The sequence below is a fragment of the Prinia subflava genome, chromosome 7, assembly GCF_021018805.1.
Source record: "Prinia subflava isolate CZ2003 ecotype Zambia chromosome 7, Cam_Psub_1.2, whole genome shotgun sequence".
Taxonomy (NCBI): domain Eukaryota; kingdom Metazoa; phylum Chordata; class Aves; order Passeriformes; family Cisticolidae; genus Prinia; species Prinia subflava.
In genome coordinates, this window is record NC_086253.1 from 8,091,116 (window position 1) to 8,111,387 (window position 20,272).

General features: G+C 36.0%; 1 protein-coding gene across 1 annotated transcript in view; it reads right to left on the minus strand.

Moving 5' to 3' along the window:
* POLN (DNA polymerase nu) overlaps positions 1–20,272 on the minus strand; it is an 87,645-nt gene that overhangs the window by 6,213 nt on the left and 61,160 nt on the right. Inside the window, exons 20-22 of the mRNA XM_063401178.1 lie at positions 19,779–19,889; positions 16,020–16,098; positions 5,310–5,377 (exon numbers count right to left, since the gene is read on the minus strand). Of these exons, the coding sequence (XP_063257248.1) occupies positions 5,310–5,377; positions 16,020–16,098; positions 19,779–19,889 (258 nt within the window). The remainder of the gene's footprint in view (positions 1–5,309; positions 5,378–16,019; positions 16,099–19,778; positions 19,890–20,272) is intronic.

Here is a 20,272-nt window from a genome sequence, read left to right on the forward strand (position 1 = left end):
CAATCAGCAATTAGGAGAGTTGTTGATTATACTCATCTTGAAATGCTTTGTAAGTGCTAAGTACACGTGCTAAAATATTATGTATAAAAAAATGGTGACAGCAAAGTTAAAAGACTATAGAGAAATTGAATTTTTAACATAGGTTTTAAGATATATTAGATTTTCTTGATACTGACCAGAATAAATCTGCTTATTGAAAGTGCTGTGAATAGGAACAAAGATAAGACATGCATGCCTGCTGTGGAACAAAAGCTTATTTGTCCCCATCAAACTGCAGACATTTTTCAAGTGCACTCACCTATGAAATTATGATTCTAGAAAGATGTCAAAGCTGGCCAGACATATGATCTATGGAACAGGGATTTTTGCAAATTGAAAGCTATCTAGAGGCATCTTTTGTTTACGCACCAGTGTTTTTGAAGTTAGAAAATGGCAGTTCAGAGGACAGAAAATGTCACTAACTTGTGATGACCAGTTCATTCTTTTGTTCTTCTGTTACTGCAGTCCCCTTTTGAACATGTGTACATTTTAATGCAGCTACCTCAGTACCCAGTAAGCATAAAATTGTAGCAGAATAAAGTGAAATTTTATGTAATTTGTATGTAAGCCAAAAATGTGTACTGGCAGATGTTAAAATAAGTCTAAGACACTGCTCTTTAGGTAGCAAGTGATATTAATGCCTACCTAAGTAGGTTTAAATTTTTTTTGACTGGTTGTTTCACTGTTCTTAAATTTAAGGTAAGTACTTCAGCTGAAATATTTTATACCTGGTAAAATATTAGAAGATTGCTTCAAACTCTACATTGTACATGTACGAAAAAAAAGAACCAATGCAGAAATTCTTTAATTCTATCAATACTACATAATTATAAATGAGATCTAAAAAACACACCTTTAAAATTACTCTAATGCACTGTGGTATTGAACACAAAGCACTGGAATACATGTATTTCTACAAAAAGATGTTGTTCCAAGTACCAAGTATCTTTCATTTAATTATCACTAATGGATGCAATCAAGCAGACAGGCATGGAAGAATCCACAGTAATTGCCACTGGCAAAGTTCACCTTTCAAACCCACCAGCTATTTATGGATGACACATTAGAAGCCAGATTCTACAGCTGGAACTACAGGTATCCCTGTACTGTAAAAAAAAATTTGCTTTTCTTCACCACAAAGTGTATTCCCCCTTTTAGCTGTAATTTATTCAGCATAATCCAGTGCAAAGAGGCATTTCAAACATAGCATGGAGCACCAGTGTGAGAAACAGACCCCACAAAATAAAAAAATTGGGTTCTGCCATTCCTAAATACTCTTCCAGAGTCTCTACACAGACTCACAGTCTGATCTGGGGACAGACTGTCTACCTGATTACACAGACTTGAGGACTCAGAGATGCTGAGCCTTCTCAGATTCAAGAACCCAGTTTTTGGCATTCTCACAATATCATCTGCCTTTCTGCTTCCTAGGCTGCTGGAGTGCTCAAGATGTGAGGAAGCCAGACAGGAAAGCTGGCCAGAAACCAGGCAGATTATTGATGGTAAAGCTGAGAGTCTTCTGCCCAAGCCAAACGAATTTCTGCCAAATGTTTTGATTTGAACTTCCCAAGCACCCTCTAATAGGAAATTAGGATTTTAAAAAGGTCTTTTGCTGTCATGTTCTTGCCCTAAACAGAGAATTGAGGGAAATAATATGCCATATCTTTGATGAAAATGGCACCATTGAGAGTAGTATGTGCTTCATTGTATTTCAAAGTATGTCAAAGCTTGGGCAGCACAACCTTGTTATAAACAAATGATGTTCTGCTTTGTCCATTTAGAGTGAGCCATATGTGTACTATAAAACTGTGGGTGATGGATTCTTTTTGAAGAAGGTATTCTTCCAAAATAGATAAGTCCTTGTGATGACCCACCTCATGCAGTACTTTGTGCAGAAGTAGATCTAGAAAAAAAACCCACTTCTTTGCTTGCCTCTTGTTTATTAGATTCAAAAGATTCCAAATCATCTGTGCATTATTAGATGCACTAAAAATGGGATTTCTGTATATTGAAAAGTCCTGAAAATTCTTACTGGAGCATATAAGCAAGTCCTAAGCAAGACTAAAGAAAGTGCCAGTATTATGATTCCTTGTGGCAATTTTCAGCCACCATTCAGAAGAGTCTTAGAAGAAAAGGACATTTTAACGTTGTGAAGCAATTCAAAAGAGACTCTCTCATCAGGGAAATGCTTCTGAGAAGGCTTATGTCATGCACTGTGATCTAATGAAATAATTCTATTTACCTTTATTTCTTCATTTGTAAATCTTAAAAATATTTTAAATTTCATGTCCATACTACAAATAATAAAAAATGAGAGATATATTTGTTGTTGCTTTCCTGAAAAAGTAGATCAGAAACATGACTGGAATCAGAATGCAAACATGCTGAATGGTAGTCCAGTACTTCTTGGATCACATTAAATGTAGTAGAATAACACAGCACTGAAGTGTAATCCATTAAAACCCTCAAACACTGTTCTTTAGCTTCAAGTCCACGTCTTTCCCTTTGCTGAGCTTTGTGACTGTACAACTGAGATTTCTCTCTGGATCATTAAACTGCAGGCTGGAAACTGCAAGTCAGCAGATTCTGTAATTTAAAGTTTCTGAATGGACAAAAGCTCATTAGATATGTAAAGACAAAGCTGACAGCTAAAGAATATCAGCAAATAAAAGTAAGAAGAGTAGGGATTTTTAAAAAGGGTGAAAGAACTTTACGTAAAGAGACGAAAACCATTTTTGGACTTTCAGAGTGTTTAAGTGAATTAGGAGCACCCATCCTACTGACACTTCTTTGGTTGAACACTCAGATACCTAATCTGTTACCTCACTTAGCAGCTCCTGAAATAATTGGAAAAGATTAGGAGAAAAGAGTGTTCCTATTTAGTTTCATCTGAAAGGAATCTAGGTCAACTGTTCTCAGGCTGCTCTGTGATATGAACTGGAACTGCTCACACCATGGTCTGGGACAATAGGGAGATCTGTCTCAGCAGTACTTCTGACTGGAAGGGAGATGCCAGTGTGGGCACACTCTTACCTGCCTATTCAGATCAAACGAAATCCTCACTCATGATTGAAGATTTGGACCCTTCTAAAACACCTTGGATTAGTTCTTCTATCAGTAGCAGGACTATTTGCAAAACACAGAATCAGGAAGGTTGAAAGGAACCTTTGGAGGTTACCTGGTCCAGCCCTGCTGCTCAGAGGGGCTGGTTGCCCAGGACCTTGTCCAGGTGGCTTTTTTGCATCTCCAAGGATGGAGACTCCACAACCTCCCAGGGCAATTTGTGCCAGTGCTCAGTCACCCCCAGAGTAAAGCATTGTTCCCTGATCTTCTTATACTGGGGAAATGAACCAGAACCAGATGCAGAACTCCAACTAAGGCTCTCCCAGTGATGAATAAAGAGGAAGGAAATCAATGCCTCAGGTTGGACTTTTGTGTTAAGAATAAGACAAGATATCACTCTTCTGTTCTGATGGGAGTATATCTGAAAGTTCCTGTAATGCAGAATTTTCTTTTTTCTTTGACTCTTTGAGCAAAGTAGAGACAAATTGAAAACTCAATCTTCAATCAGCAGAACGAAACAAACTTCCATCTTGAACACTCAAGTTTGGCAGCCTATGCTAAGTGCAATGACAATTTTCAAGGTATCTCAGACCTCTAGACTGCCCAGGTCCCTTTTCTAAAGGTCATCTTAGCAACTTCAATTATAGGGTGATAACTTTAATCCACAACAAGGAATTGACAGGTATGTTTGTTCTGCACCCTGCAGCCAGACCTGGAGATCAGCAAACTAATTACTGTGAAGTGCATACTCTAAACTTGAGTATATGAAGTGCACTCTTTTTGCATTTTGAGAAAAAAGCCTCCAGTCATCATGTTTCCATAGCAGGATAATGTAATACCATTATTCATATGATAGCTAGAGGTTTTTTCTCTTATATTTGAAAAGTATTGATTTTTCCAAATTTGCTACAAATCCAGACTAGTAATGGAGATCTGAATTTTACCCAATGAGGGCAGAATCTATGATTTTCTATCTGTATAATCAACCATGAATCATTTTTATCTTTTGGGTATAATATTAGCTCTATACTTTATGCAAATTGATGCAAAATAAGATAATAAAAATCCTTCTATGCTGTCCTACAGATATCTTTCAATACACTACGCTTCCTAACTCTGAAACTATGGCACTTTTAGACATTGTCTTCTCTGAACAGATACTGCAATCTCCAATAAATGGTATCATTTTTTCAAAATTTAAATCAGATTTTAACTCCTGTATTTAGAGGTCAGATGTTAATGTATTAACTTAATTAATTACAATGCCCTGAATATATTGAGCTGAAATTTTTCCCGGGTAGTTTGTTTAGATTAGATAGAATTTTAATGTTCTCATTTTGAAGTAATACTCACAAGAGGGATCAATGATGAAATGAGCCTAATATAGCAAATTGCACTGTTCAGATGAACGCAGCACAGGAAGGTGAAATTAATTTTTTATTAAATGCTTGTGCTATAACAGAAGATATTTCTTGTATTCGTTCATTTAAAATATTTATTACATTATGCTAATTGGTTTAGCCAAACATATTGTTGAGCTTAAAACTAGACCAAAGTTTGTGAATAAACACTTGGTGCCTACAGGAATAAATCCACTACTTACTGGAGAAGAGACCCAACAGTCTGCCATGTGCCCTCGCTTGCTTGCTAAATTTGTACCAGATGCTGATACAAACTCTGGCTTAGGGAAAAATGTCTGGAAGTAAGCCAGATGAGAGGATAGAAACATAGGCATGAACTTTTACTAACCTTATCCTTGAGAGTGCCATCATAAATGTTTCTTAATATAGAAAAGCATTAAACTAACTTAGAAATTACAGTACAGTATAATCTTACATGAAGCATTAAATACTTCTTTATGTAACAGCCCCTAATCTAAAGTACTTCAAACTGGTTTATTTCCTTCTAAAACCTTGGAGGAAATATTATTTACTTTTACAGGATTCACATAGTGGATGATGAAATCTTGATTAAAAAACTAAATACAAATAACCATGGTAATGAATTCCAAACGAGTATATCACGTTTTATCTACATAAGAACCAGTGGTGGAAAACATTCAGAAAAATCTGCTTAGTATACATTTTCTTAATTGTGAGAATCAATGTGCTTCTTGTCACTTCATTAGTTCTTTATTCTCAGAGAAATCACAGGATACAGAGAGTAAAAATGGGTGGGAGGAAAAGAGCAAGAGAGATCATATTTACCTGAGAATTCCTGAATTTGAGAATCTTCTACTTCAAATAACAGTTCATCATGGATCTGGGCAATTAACCTGAAAAATTTCAGAGACATCAGATAACATATGCAAAATTTTTTTAACAATGCTTTCTATTCATGGATAAGTTAAAGTGAAAATGAACAACCAAAGAAAATTAAAAAATCATTAATGGACTTCAGATTTGCCCATCTCTATATTCTGGAAACATAAAGGCCAGGGTTATAACCCAAATTGTGCTTGCCAGCTTATAAATGTCATTCAGGGATTTGATGACATTACTTAAGGTATTACTTAAAACCAACATAATTTACAGAAAAATGCAATGGACTATGTTTTGTTAATATAGCTTGGGTTTTATTGAATTGGATGTAAAGAAGAAATTCAAATTTCTTTGCCTCCTGAGGTGGGTGAGGAACTAGAACTGATCACTCAGAGAAATTGTGGGTGTCCCATCCTTGGCAGTGTTCAAAGCCAGGTTGGATGGAGTTTGGAGCAACCTGGTCTAGTGGAAGGTGTCCCTGCCCATGGCAGGGGGTTGAACAATGAGGTCTTTGTGGTCCCTTCCACCCCAAACTATTCTGTGATTCCATGCTTTACATTAAATGTCATTTGTAGACTTTTCTTAAAACCTTTTCTTGACAATAGCAGTTATTCAAGTAAATAATTCTTTACAAGTGGCTGAAATATCAATATGGTTATGACTTACAACTTTTCACAGCTTCTCAAGATCATTTCACACAGCCTTAAATTACAATGTGACATTGACTAACAGTGTGGTGAGCTCTAATAATAGATCTTAAATTATTAGTCACAACACAGTGAGAAGCAGAGTGAAAAAGATTAACATATTTCTAATAGGAAATTAGGACACAGGACACAAAAAAGAAATAGATGAAAAGACCAGGATCAACTATAGCAAGAGAATAGTTACATGAAAAGTTGTAATTTCTAATTCAAGTTAATTAATTAAAGCAAGAGTGTCCTCATAACCATTGAAATGATGTGCAAAAGGTGTAAATCAGAACAGTGAGTATTAAAGATTAATAAACAGTCAATCAATGGAGTAAGTGAAAATAATTGCATTTATTAAACCAGTGCAATAAAAACACAATAGACTGGTTATTGTTTGTTCCAGAGTAGTGTCTCATGCCTTCAGTCAGGATTAGAGCACCACATATTCTGAATATTTGGTAAGGAAAAATCCTTTCTTAGAAGAATTGACAATGTACATAAAACCTTCATCATCAATTTACCAGGATTTAGGAATGAAAGAATAGGATTTGCCAAACCTGTCAGCATTATAAAAACTGATCACTTCACCTCCATGCTAAAAGTAAAACAGGAGGAGCAAGGTTGGACTAGAATTATGTGCTGCCTTATGCATGTCTGAAAACCTGTGGAAGTAATGTAAATTAACCGAAATTTTCTCTTTGGACAGTAAAATAGACCTGATACAACTCTACATGCTCCACTTCACCTCCTGAATGCAGCCCAGCTCCTTTAGCTTAGCTCTCCATCACGGTAAAGGACCCTGTTTGTCATTCACATCATCCTGAACAGCACAGCCATCAGCTCACTTGCACTGCCATTTAACTCAGCACCTGCACGGAGCTGCAGTTACATCTGCCCTGTCTTACACATCTAGAGATTAATTTGAAGTTCAGGACCATGTTCTGTCTGCTAAACACAGAACTAGAAGTTGGCATTGCTGCCTCTCTGTCTAGCTCTGCTGCTCCCCTAACCAATGCCTTCAGTTAGAAAATGGGAATAACATTTCTGAGATCTAAGAAATGAGTATTTCTAATACACTTCTATTTTCAAATGAAAGATATTACAGAAGATTTAATTAATATTAAACATGATTTCCTAGACTGATGCCAAGTGAAATAGTACACACTGTTTCCTCTTTAATGTTCATCAAACAAGTCAGATATTTTTTGATGATGCTTTATCTCTTTTTCTCACACGTTTCACAGCAAAGAATCAGTTCTGGTCTTACAGTACAAGGCCACCTGTATTTTTTCAGGCTTGCTTAAGTAATAACATTTGCATGCAATATGCTGTTCCACAGAAGGAAGCTTTCAATTTGACATCAATAAAGATGAAAGAAAAAAATCAAAGCAATTTATACATTCAGAATTTACAGCTTTCACCGTTCCCCTTCACGCACCCACCCAGCCATTGCATACTCTGAGTGAAAAGTTTGAAAAAGCCCCTGTACTTTTGCTTAATAGCTTAATTGAATCCTCTTCACTTTGAAGGAATGTTGCAATAGCAAGCTCCTCTCATTATCATGTGCTAAAAGGTATGGCCAACTGGATTAGAAATTCCAAAACCAGACAGAGACTAGTATATTCTTAATTCTACAGATGACAAGAATGCCTTTGATTTAGAAAATAGTATTTTAGTAACTATGTTGTTGCCTGACTGAAAATAAGGCATCATTTTTGATGAGTACACATATGATTTCTTTTACTGAGAATCATGACTGGCATCTGGGGATGCCAGTGGTGTGGAACTAGAAATAGTGCTACAGCCTGACCCTTCAAATGCAGAAATATTTCTGTGACTGCCAGTCTGAACACGGCTTTTGACATCACTTTAGTGGTGCCCAGCGTACAATAGCCATCTTAAACTATTATGCTGCACAACAGAATTTTAAAAAGAAAATATTTTTCATTTTCTTAACACTACATTGATCATTCTTCCAGTTTTCTACAAAGCAACTCAGAGACTGAATTCTCAGGCCTCCAATGGATCTGCCCAGCTATTACTACTATCTCATAATCATAGTAATGAATTACATATCCCCAAGCTAATTAAACTGTTCTCAAAGTTATTTTTCATGGTATTCTATTTGTGAAGTCATATTGTTAGAGCATACTTTTCCCTAGCACCTGGCCAGTTGTCTAATAAAATAACTAATAACAATTTTGTTTGTTACTGGAAATCAATATATTCCAGGTCTGGACTCCTCTGTTCTAAAGTACAGAATTGAAAGGTTTTCCATGACTACTTCAAACACCTAGAAATAATGACACTATTGAAGTGACTTCAACAAAACACTTGTAACCTTATTAGTGAGCACCTGTATTTTTCTTTATTATTAAAGGAAAAACTTGCTGTCTAAAGTCAGAAAAAGAGCACTGTGGCATGACACGCCACAGGCTACAGTGCAGGTATATTCACTAGAAGAGGCCAATGTAGGAGAGGGGAAAAAAGGACAAGATTTTCATAGTAGTCTTCATCAGAAGGAGGTTTTGAACAGTGACATTCAGTGCTTCAGGACGTCAGAATGTACCAAGAGATGCTCAAACTAATTAAATTCATGCTTCTTCTACAGACAAGGGACTAGGGCTGGTTCTGACCTAGATGTTCTGAACTCACACTTGGAAAACCCCAGCTACGTGTGTTGACTTTAGGGGTGCCACCTCCCAAAACAGCTACCAGAAGTTAGAGATTAACCCTCTGTACATTTTTGTGATATATTTTTTGCATCACCAGGGAAATTTTTAATGCTATTAACAACACATCCAAAGCATAACATGGTTTAGCTTTCCAGAATGGTCTGTAGGAAGATAATATAAAATATAAAACACCAACAGTTTAGTGGTGGACTTGGCAATGCTATTTTAACAGTTGGACTCAATGACCTTAGAGGTATTTTCCAACCTAACTGATTCTATGATTCTCTATTACATTGAGCTGTCTGTTTTATGAATTTGAATAGAAGATAAATTAAAATAAGGTTTTACACTGGGCAACTGACAAAGCTTTAAAAAAGAGGATTTGATCATCATGAATTACGTAGAAGGACTCAGTGATCTTAAAGGTCTTTTTCAACCTGATACTATAATTCTGTAAGAAATAAAAGGCACCTTATTCTGACCAAGAGCCAGGCTAAGAGCCCAGACTAAAGTTGAAGATGGTTCTTGTTGGACACTCCTACAGCTTCAGAAAAAAAATGGTCCAGGACAAGAGCACAGGTCTGATTCTGAACTAGAGCACTCCAGTGTAAAATTTCCATGACAAATGACATATTTATTTCTAACCTGAAGATATACTGAGAACTAAATCATATCTGAACAAGAGATTCCTAAAGCAAAAGGATCATCTTTGGAGAAGGAACAAAGAAGATGAATTATTTGAAATCCATCATAATTTAATGGTTTGAGTAAAAATTCTTGTGGAAAAAAAATCCTATAATAAATACATCTTGAGAATTTAAAACAATGTTAGTAGTTAAGTATTTATATACAATAAAAATATAAACATTAAAGAGTTACTAAGAGTACACAGCCTTAAATAGGGTATTAATGATCTCTTGGTAGCATAATAAACTTTGAAATACTTTTTAAAAATATTCTCAAAAATATTTTTAAAATATTTCTCATTTTCTATTCCCACAAGGTTTTCATCTTATTTAAAAAAACCCTATGTCTCTGATCGCTGAAATGAAGTTCATACAACAGTATCAGATTTTATATCCCAAATATTAATATCCTTGTCTCTCATCCTATGTTATTCCCCTTTTTTGATATAATCAAATCAATCAATAAAATAATAATCCAATTAGTAACACCACATTTTTTGTTTTGAATTTGAAACCAATAAATGCCTAATGGGAGACTTCAAAATTGCAGATATAGGAGTACACAGTTAAAAACTTTTTATATAAAGTTTAAAAATAAGCCCAAAAAGCATAAAAATTGTTAAGTGGTTAGGGGGAAAAAACAACCAAAAAGATAAAAATAATAAAGTATTTTGAAATCAGAAAAATGGAGGAATATGGAAAAAACCACCAAAATTCAAGCCATCAAAACCAAAAAACAAATGGAAATATGTTTTTTAAATGAAAAAAAGAATTTAATTTAACTTGAAAAATGGACACATTCACACTTAATAAATTAATATTTAATAAAATACAATAATGAGTTAAAAGGCCCATAATGAAGCACTTTGCCAGAAAAAGCCAGAATGGCTGCTCATGTAACAAATACTTGCACGGATTTCAAGAACGTTTAGAAATGGTGACATACAATATTTTGTGGAAAGACTTTTAAATTTTACATTTCAGAACTTAGACTCATCCCCACAAGCAGAGGAAGATGAAAATCTGCAGACTGGCTACTCTACCACAAATCTTACACCATCCTCCTGAAGCATCTGCTACTGGCCACACTCAGGGATAATGGACCAGATGGAAGCTGGATCCAATTCCTCTTAGAAATATCTATACTGAAACACTGTTCATTTATTTTCTGATACCACTATTACTACCTGTGGTTTAATTGTGCCAGTTTCCCCACAGAAGCCTACAGATTCCAGTGGACAGAATGCCTATTGTCATGTAAGTAAGGAACAAGATTATCAGCAGATTGTGATATTTTGTAGCATTTTCCCTTTCAAAAAATTTTTTTGAAGTTGCACCTATGTGGACTCCTAATGTTGTAATATAAAAGTTATAGTTCAGGATACATCATGCCTGAATAGATGTTACTTGCATTAACTTTAAGCTATGTCCTTCAGGGTTTTCATGATAAAGACCAAATTATTTTAACATTTTAACCATAAAAATTCAGCTAGCCTTTGAAATGGGTTTTCCCAGCAGCTGCATCAGGAAGAGTGGGAAACTGAACAGATGGCTAATTAAAGATAATAGAATTTTTGCATGTCTCCAAAATGTTTGAAAACATACCAATCTAAAAGGTGACCTACAAAAGAGGTTTACAAATGAAATATATTTATTTGTGTTGAATGTCTTGTATAAAGGAATAGTGAAAAACCTGCTACATCATGCATGTCCTTTTGGCTGTGATATTTCAGCATATTAAATCTTCTTGGCTCTTTCTATAAAGAATAAATTACTCTGACTTGCTCTGGCTCACTGAGCATGAAGTGTTCAGGTAACAGCTCACCATCTTGTGGATACATGCAAAATGCTGCTTTGGTTGCTTGAGGAAAGTGATGATTTTTCTAAGTTACAGCTTGCTTAGAAATTCAATGTCATTTGGCTACTTTGGGAGGCAAAGAGCTACATACTGGACAAGAGCTATGAAGAGTGCAATATGACCTTGGAAGTTTCCTTCTGTTACAGAAACAAAAGCATTTGTCTGTGAAACAATAATCCTACTCTCCTCTCAAGCAGGATCCAAAACTTATCTTTTCTTTGTGGTTCAGTTTCTCCAGTATCAGGCTAAGGATAAAAGTTAACCATCTTGCTAGAGTTAATATATTAAGGAAGTTTGGGAATATATTGAGTGGGAATTGTGGGCAGAGTACCAGAGTAAAAAGCATTTATTCGAAAACCCTGGTTAACTGCTAGAGAAGAAACATAAGTAAAAACAGTTCTTTATCTCCTGAAGAAACCGATAAAGTGATGTGAGATTTATGCTTGGAATTAAAGAAGATCAACACAAATAGCAGCACTAAGAATTTTACTTAATGTATTTGTTTGAAACTATGATGTAATAAGGAAATTGGGTTTATTAATAAGCCCTCTTGTATGAATATGAGAGATTATAAGCAGTTTATAAAGTAATAATTATTGAATACCTACACACCTTATAAAAATGCCTCAAGATTCTTGTGTTGTACTATAACTGAAGCCACGTTCAAGAAATTAATCATTTGCAATTTATCACATGATTTGTATCTGAAAAAAATCCAGGTCACATAAAACAACACTTTTTGCTGAGGCAATAAGAGCTGTTTCTAACTAATTTAGCTATCTGTGGAAGTGAGTTGCATTTACAGCTCACCAGCACAGAAAATCATTAGGTTGCTTAAGGTTCCTTGAGGAAGACACAAAAAACTCCAATATCCACTGCTATTGAAAAGCAACTGGGACCAAACAAGAAAATAAACCTTTTATTTGCTGGTGGTTTCTTCTTTTCAGATTACTCCTTTATATCTGGCCTGTGGTTGAACCTGTGTCTTTAACTAGGCTTCAGACATGCTGAGAAGTAAAGCTGTGTGTGTGTGGCACAGGTCCAGTGCTGAAGGAGCAATAATTTCATGCAAAAACAGAACTGGTGGATTCACACCAAATTATTTGATAGTTCTGTAGACTTGTTAAAATTCACGTGTATGTTGTTGAGATATTGAGAAGTCTATGTAATACCAGGTAGACTTTGGGTAACATCAGTGATTTTTCAGCTTACAAAATGATAATATGTACAAGCAATGCTATAGGCAGCAATTCTTCCACAATTTGCCAGCATCCTTCTTTCTCACCAAGTTTCCATGTGACAGTCACTGCAATGATGTTTTAAACACCAAAAAGAACTACAACTGAGTCCATGTGAGTTCACCAAGTTCCCCTTTGCACTCTCATCAATTCCATAAATCTTTCTTTCAGCTGCTACTATATGCCTTGATCTCATTTCAGAAGTTTCTCTGCTATCATCTGCCTGCAGGAAACATCATGTGGAGATTCTGTGGATTGCATCAGACAGGTAAAAGCTGGCACTTCAATAATTTATGCCAGCAGCACATTTTCTGTTAGCAACTTGGCCAGCAGCAGCAAAACAACTTAAGAAAGATCTAGGTAATACAGGAGAAGTCTGAAAAATTTTGATTACTTGTCAGCACCACACAGCAGAGATATTAAAACTGATGCCAGCAGTCAACCCATACTAACATTAGATTTGTATCATATATATTACATTTAATACTACTTTTCCTGATTTCCATAAAATTGCTTCCAAGTAACTGATTGACTTGTTATTGGCAACTGCAAAAGCTGCTAGGCTGGTATTTGAGTTAAAAGATAAAGAAACATAAAGAGAAAAATGAGAGTGCTACTTGACAGAATCAATCAGTCACAGTGGAATATAGTGTTTCACCAAGAACGCCTCTCTGGTGATGCAACATCATGAAAATGTAACTTGATCACCTTTCCTGACTTCCAAATACAGTGTCATACATGCAAACAATAACTGAAAATCTACTGACTGCTAGTCACACAAAAATGAAGCTTCACACTATTGGGTCAGAGTTTGCTCACTGCTGAAGAGCCTCCAGCACAGGAGCAATCAATGCAGTGTTGTGAGTGAAGGCTGCAAACATACCTGCAAACTAATGCTAAAAACTGTAAGATCTTATCTGGAATAATTTTTTCTTTTTTTCTAAGGTAAGGAAGACAAAATGTTGGGCATTAGCCAAAACCTAGCTATGCTTAATAGGATACTGTCTCCCACTGTAAATGTTCATAATCACTTCTAAAGCATGTAAAAATGATATTTCTCTTTGATATGCTGTTCAAAGTGAAAACCCTGTTTCCAAAATCAGAAATTCTAACAGGGGAATAAAGATATTTACAAGGGAATGAAGATAGAAGAAAAGATAGTAGTGTGCTATCTTTGGAATAAATATGATCTGATGGGGTGATAACAGGAGATTGATTATATTTCTCATTTTGGAAGAGCTACTGAACATTCCCACTGTTACAATAGCACCAATTATTTCCATGCTTCCTTTCAACAGTATTTTTCAAATGGCTTTATAAAGCATGTTAGGATAATTATCCTGACCTGACTGATAAGAAAATCAAGAAAAAGACCAGTGAAAAAATAACTAACTGAATGTCACCTAGCAGACAAGCAGAAACACAATATTTCAAATTTCAGTCCCATATTCTTTTGGCAAGATCCTTCTGATGTTTTCAAATGCCACTGTCCAAGCAGGGAAGTGTTCACAGAATTTGCAAAGGGATTGATTGTGCTTTCCTGGCAAGCCTGGCCTCTAAGTATCTACTAAATATTACAGCAAAGGAGGCATCACTGAACCACTAAAACACTCTCCTCTAGCAAAGCCAACCAGTTGTTAATGGCTGGCAGAAGTTCAAAACCCCTCTTTAAAACAGTCTATCCTTTTTAAATGCCCTTCCAGTGTTGGTCTTTCCCAGCTGTGGCATTTATGATAGGACCAAGCAGGATAAGCAGTGATGTTTTTCTGTTATCTGGTGTAGCCATTCCCCTATTTCACAACACCAGGAATTTCAACATGTTCAGCTTCAACACTTCCCCAAGTCTGTTACCTCCTTAGCCATTTGGTGACACTATTTCTTCCAAAGAAATAGTTTTGAGAAAGAAAAACCCAAATAAAACTTTCTGTTGAGAGAAAAATACATTCCCAAACTTAGTCAGACATGACATTAGTAGCAAAAAACTTTGGCTTTCTCAGAATTACAATGAACAGCCAGTTGCTGAACCTAAAGATCTGTGTGCCAGCCAGGAACTGCAGAATGTAGTATGTTCTTTGCCCTCACACCACCTCCACTTGCCTCCTCCACTAAAGGCTGCTGGCTGCTTCTCTATCACTCATCTATCTCAGTTATGCCTGCTGCTGCTGCAGAAATTGTCATCCATGCCACACATGACAGATTCTGGGCTCTTCATTCAGCTCAGGTAGCAAAATGAATTATAACCAGTGCAGACAATCTGCCTGAAAGTGTACAATGCAATATGTGATAGTGCATCATCCAACATTTAATACATAAATGTATCATTGTCTGAGTGCAGGCAGGATCTTCACCAAAGAACAATTTCCCTTTTCAGATTCGTACTAGTGGGCCACTAACTTTTGGTTTTTTAATAGTTCAATGGTATTTTGCTTAAAAAGTTGCAAGAGTCACTCAGAAATTGTTTTATTTTTAGCATAGGAATGAGTCCAACTACTTTGAATTCAACAAATTGAACTTTTATTTGTAATTAGAAATTGTATTTTCAAACATTGATCAAATAAGACAACACTGCTTGTGTGTAAACTACACACACACAAATTACTTATAGGGTTAGATAATAGCCTGAATTGCCAAGTATATTCAGAAGGACAAATTCTATTTTTTTGTACTGAGCTAAACACCCACAGAAGTCTTCAATGCATGATTGCTCCAGCTAAGTTGTTATCACCCTTTCTACGTGACAACAGAAATATTGATGTTCTGCACTATTTGCACTACTCTGCTTGCATCTGAACTTCTACTGCACCAATTCTTGTTCTTCTGGATTGCTTGCCACAAAATCTTTGCATTACCAGAGATGAGAAACCAGCTATTTGGGGTTTTTCTATATGTTTGACTTCAAAGTCTCTTTCTAGTGCAGCAAATAATAATGCTTACTGGATGTCTGGACCAACTTCTCCACAGGAAAAGTAGACTTCATTATTTCTGCTGCTGGCATAAAACTCCTTGAGGACATTCTGTGATCTCCCACCCATATTTAAGCAGTCACAATAGAAGAGAATCATGATGACTGAGCTTTTCTTTAAAGAAAAGCCATCTATACAAGAATAAAAAAAATGTTCATTTCTTTTGCTTGAGCACTGGTTTCCTGATTCCTGTTTTTTTTCCCAGCCCATTGAATGTTCAATTCCCACTGTACAATACACTCAAATACAGGAAGGATATGATCAGTGGTCTTGATTTCAAAGGTGCAGAACTACCACTGAATTAGATCTGACCAAGTTTAAATGACCCTGGGGCACTTCAGTGCCTTGGGATGCATTTACAGATTCAATCATTTAAGCACAAAGATATAACTTTAAATGTATGAAACCATTCCACATGTCCTTGCTTGTTAAGAGATTCAGAGGTACACATGGTAGTTCTAGACTATTTAAAACACCAGAAACACAATAATTTCAACTGATTTTGGTTTAAAACCAAACAGTTCTGCAGTCATTCATTACTAACCTGGCTGTTAAAGTTGGAGAAATTACAACAGAGGCAAAAATCTTCACCATAGCCATTTTACAAAGATCAGCTGCAGAGCCTACAAAAGAAAGTGATTTGGTTTTAATTTGAAGAATGCAAAAGGAAAACATTCTTCTTGGAACTATGGCATAGGAACAAAAAACATCTGAAGGTTCTGAATTATAAGAATTTTCAAAACTAGCAGATCCAATTAATGTAATATGTAAAACAGATTATAAGATTAATAAATAACAGAGGAAGTAATTACATGTTAAATAAAACTAGAAAATAACAATATGAAATTATGTGTTAATTAAAGGTGAATTTGTCATTCATGACTATACGTTGAAAAATTGCTTTCTATAAAAAAGGTACAAAATTATCTATCTCTAAGCTTTAATTAAAATTTACCTATGAATCAATTAAAATTTAATGTCACAAAAGGTCAGAATATTGTTTCAGTACTGCATTTCAATTCGGAGCCTTAATTTTGCCCTTTTTCATATTTCCGTGTGTATGTAATGTATATTTATTATATTACAGTGTTAAAATCAGTGGTGCATAAAACAGTGTAATGGCACAGAATAGATGCCTCATTTCTGGTCATCAAGGTCTCTAGGCCTGCAGTTTGGTGAAGGGCTTTGTTCTGATCCAAACATTTTACATAAAAGATTTACCTGATAAAATACAGAAACAATCCTTTGCATAAAGAGTGGAAGCCATAATCCTCCTTGTCCCATTAAACATCCTAAATGTCCTAGATCATGGTCCTTTTTACAACCCTGTAACTCAATGAATTCTGAATTTTTTCTTCCAAATGATTCAGCTTTCAGAATAGGGGCAGAGAACAGGCAGGTAGCCAAATGACAAGGGTACTCTGCTGAGAGGTAATCAGAGAATTGAAGAATATCTCCAATCAGAAGGGACCCACAGAGATCATCAAGTCCAACTCCCCAACCTCCTGCTCCTTGCAGGACTCTAAATCTGAACCATATGACTGAGAGCAATGTCCAAACACTCCTTGAGCTCTGTCAGGCTTGGGGCTGTGCCCACTGCCCTGGGGAGCCTGTGCCAGTGCACAACCACTCTCTGGGTGAAGAGCCTTTTCCTGATATCCAAGCTAACCTCCCTGACACAGCTTCAGGCCATTCCCTCAGCTCCTACAGCTGTCATCAGAGAAAGGAGCTCAGCATCTCCCCCTCCACTGCCCCTGCTGAGGAACCTGGAGACTGTGGTGAGGTCACCCCACAGGCTGAACAACACAAGAGACCTCAGCTGCTCCTTGTAAGCCTTGTCCTCAACACCTTTCAGTGTCTTGGTGACTCTCCTCTGGACACAGTCTGACAGTCTGATGTCCTTCTTATACTGAGGCACCCAAAACTGCACACGGGAGGGAGGTGGGGCCACACCAGTGCAGAGCAGAGTGGGACAGTGACCGGCCAGTGAGGCTGTGCCTGATGTCCCCCAGGGTACAGTGGCTCCTTTTGGCTAGGGAAGAACATCTAAGAGCACAAGGACAAAAGCTTAACCTCTCTTCTTTCTCCAAAGTCCTGTGTGACAAACTGCCTCCTCTGAATGCCAGCTGAGACTCTGTTCTGCACATTGACTGTGCCGAGGGCAGACCCTCAGCTGATGATGGAGATGGCAATGTCTGATTGTGGGTTAGCCTCAAATCCCTTCTTGTTTCCCTGTTCAAATGATGTGTCAAATTATTCAACACATCACAAAAAGGGACAACTGATATAAAAAATAAGAAAGAATGTTTCAGCAAAGGTCAGGTAAATATCTTCTTAGTGACTGTGAGGATAAAACTATACTGAGCATTTAGTCCATCACAAAAGATATGTTCTAGATATATTCTTTATGGAACACTGTAGAGTAATAAAATTTGAAAGACTTCTCAAAATGATTTTTTACGTAAATATGACTTTTGGAGGTGTCCTATTTCAAACTTTTTTTAAAAAATAATTGTACATAAATAATTAAAGATAAAACAAACTGTTTTTCTATGTATTCTATGGGGATAGGTACAACTGAATAATAACTGAAGAATAATATGCTGTACATTGGTGAAAACTATTAAACTGGAAAATATTCAAAAAGAGAAAAAACACTGTGAAAAAAGTGTGAGAAATCCAATTGTAATAATTCGAAACTGCAGTTCTACATTCCTCTCAATATTGTCATGCATTCAAAGTGTTCTGCTATCAGTTGCTGCTACCATAATCAAAATGTAAATTACTTAAATAAATTAGACTATTTAGTGTAACTATAAAACACATATTAAATGCAGTTTAGTACACTAAATGTCATAAAAGGTTTTATCATAATTTAGAAAGTTTTTATAGTCTTCAAATATTATCTTAGAGCTGAAATACTAAAATTAAAACATCATGATAGTCTAGAATGAATTTTTTAATAAAATTGGGGAATACTAAATATTTTAGAGTCTTTAATCCTCACTTCACCACATCTTCTAATATTACATTCTTTTTCATCAATTACATTATTTTTCATGAGATTTGTCCTCCAGTATCACTTGAACTGACAGTGAAATCTGACAATCTTATTATTGTAGGTACACAGAAGTGAGAGTTCCATAGACAGTCCTATGACAGCCTTGCTCCAGCTCTTGGGACAGATGGGCACAGCAAATGCTGCTCAAGGGCTGTGCCTCTATCAATGTGTGCTCTGCAGGACTCACAGAATGAGAATTAGAATTAGAATTCTAGATCTGTAGGTATCTTTGCAGAGACAGTACTTAAGGACTGTCAAACACAACATAAATACTTAGGTAATTTTAAAAATGAAACATTAAAATGAATAATTTGTAGAAAGGAAAGTGATACTTTCAAAAGGAAATTCAAATAAATTTATAGGAGCATGCCATCACCATGTCTAGAAAGCACATTTTCCTTGCCTGTAAATTGCACACTTCCAAGATAACTTAAGGAAAACCCTGTCAGCATCATCCAATTAAAAAAATAATTCTTCTAAGGGAAAGCCTGGTAGAAGGGATCTCAGTCTTGGGCCAACAGCTCAGGGTTTTTTCCTTCCGGTGGCTAAATTCTGTACTCACCTGAGCTCCAAGTGACTTAAACAGAGTATGTTATTGCATCAGATTAACAAACACGTGAGCACAGAATGCTGGCTTTTACATTTCCAATCTATATGTTAAATATTTTTCTATGGAAAAAAACACCTTTTTTCTTGCCCTCTATTGAATTAAGTTTGAAAATTTCTGCAAAGAATGAGCTGGATTTCAAAACAAATAACAATGCACAATAATTGTAACATTATATATTTCTGAAACTAAAGCTGTCTGGCAAAATAAAAGCTGGAATCTAAGAAACATTATCACACAAACCCTTCTGGAGTAGCAGACTATAAAAACCAGAAAGAAAAGCGTTTAAAGAAACAATGCATCTGAAAAACAGAATTCTAGATATTCTCTCTATGCATAGTTTGTATCAATACCTACATTTAACTATCACAGAGCACTCTAGTGTATTAGAACATTTATACTGTTGCTGATATTATTATTATCATTATTATTATATTATTCTGTTTACTGGCAATTTCCAAGGTAGATGGAATATATAATTTTAACTTCTTTTGCACAGTAAAACTCACGCCTACTCGAGTAGTCTACTGGAATATTCATTCTCCTGAGATTACCAGAGCTGTTGCCCACTCTGTAAAGGCAAGCAGGGACAGGGACAGGTGGGTGGGCAGAAAGGAAGGGAGGCAGAGCTTTACCTTGAACAACAAAATTGACAGCCTGCCTCTCTGCTTGAGTGCGTAGCCTGTAATCCTGTGCGCTGATATTGGCCAGTGGCCGCCTGCGCCCCATGATGGAAACCACGTAACCTCGCAGGATGGAAAGAAAAATTACCATTATGTGATACAGAGTGGGGAGAATTAAAGTTCAAAAAGTCTTTTTGGAGATAATACAGATATTTGTAATTATGTGTTGTCGGAGTCAATTTAATATTTTGTCCTCTGAAAATAGTCAGAGCTTATTTAAACCTTTAACACTTACTGGATTTTTGGTTTAAGAATTATTTCACAGAGAATTGGTACATGTTATACAAGAAAAACTTTTGTTCTTTAAGGCTGTTAAGTTTTTATTAGGAATGTCTACTGATAAACCAGCAAACTCTCTCTGTGGGAGATGAAACTATAAATACCTAGCAGAATTAGCTATCTATTAGCAGCCATAATTAGAGCTTTCCACACAATGAATAGTTTAC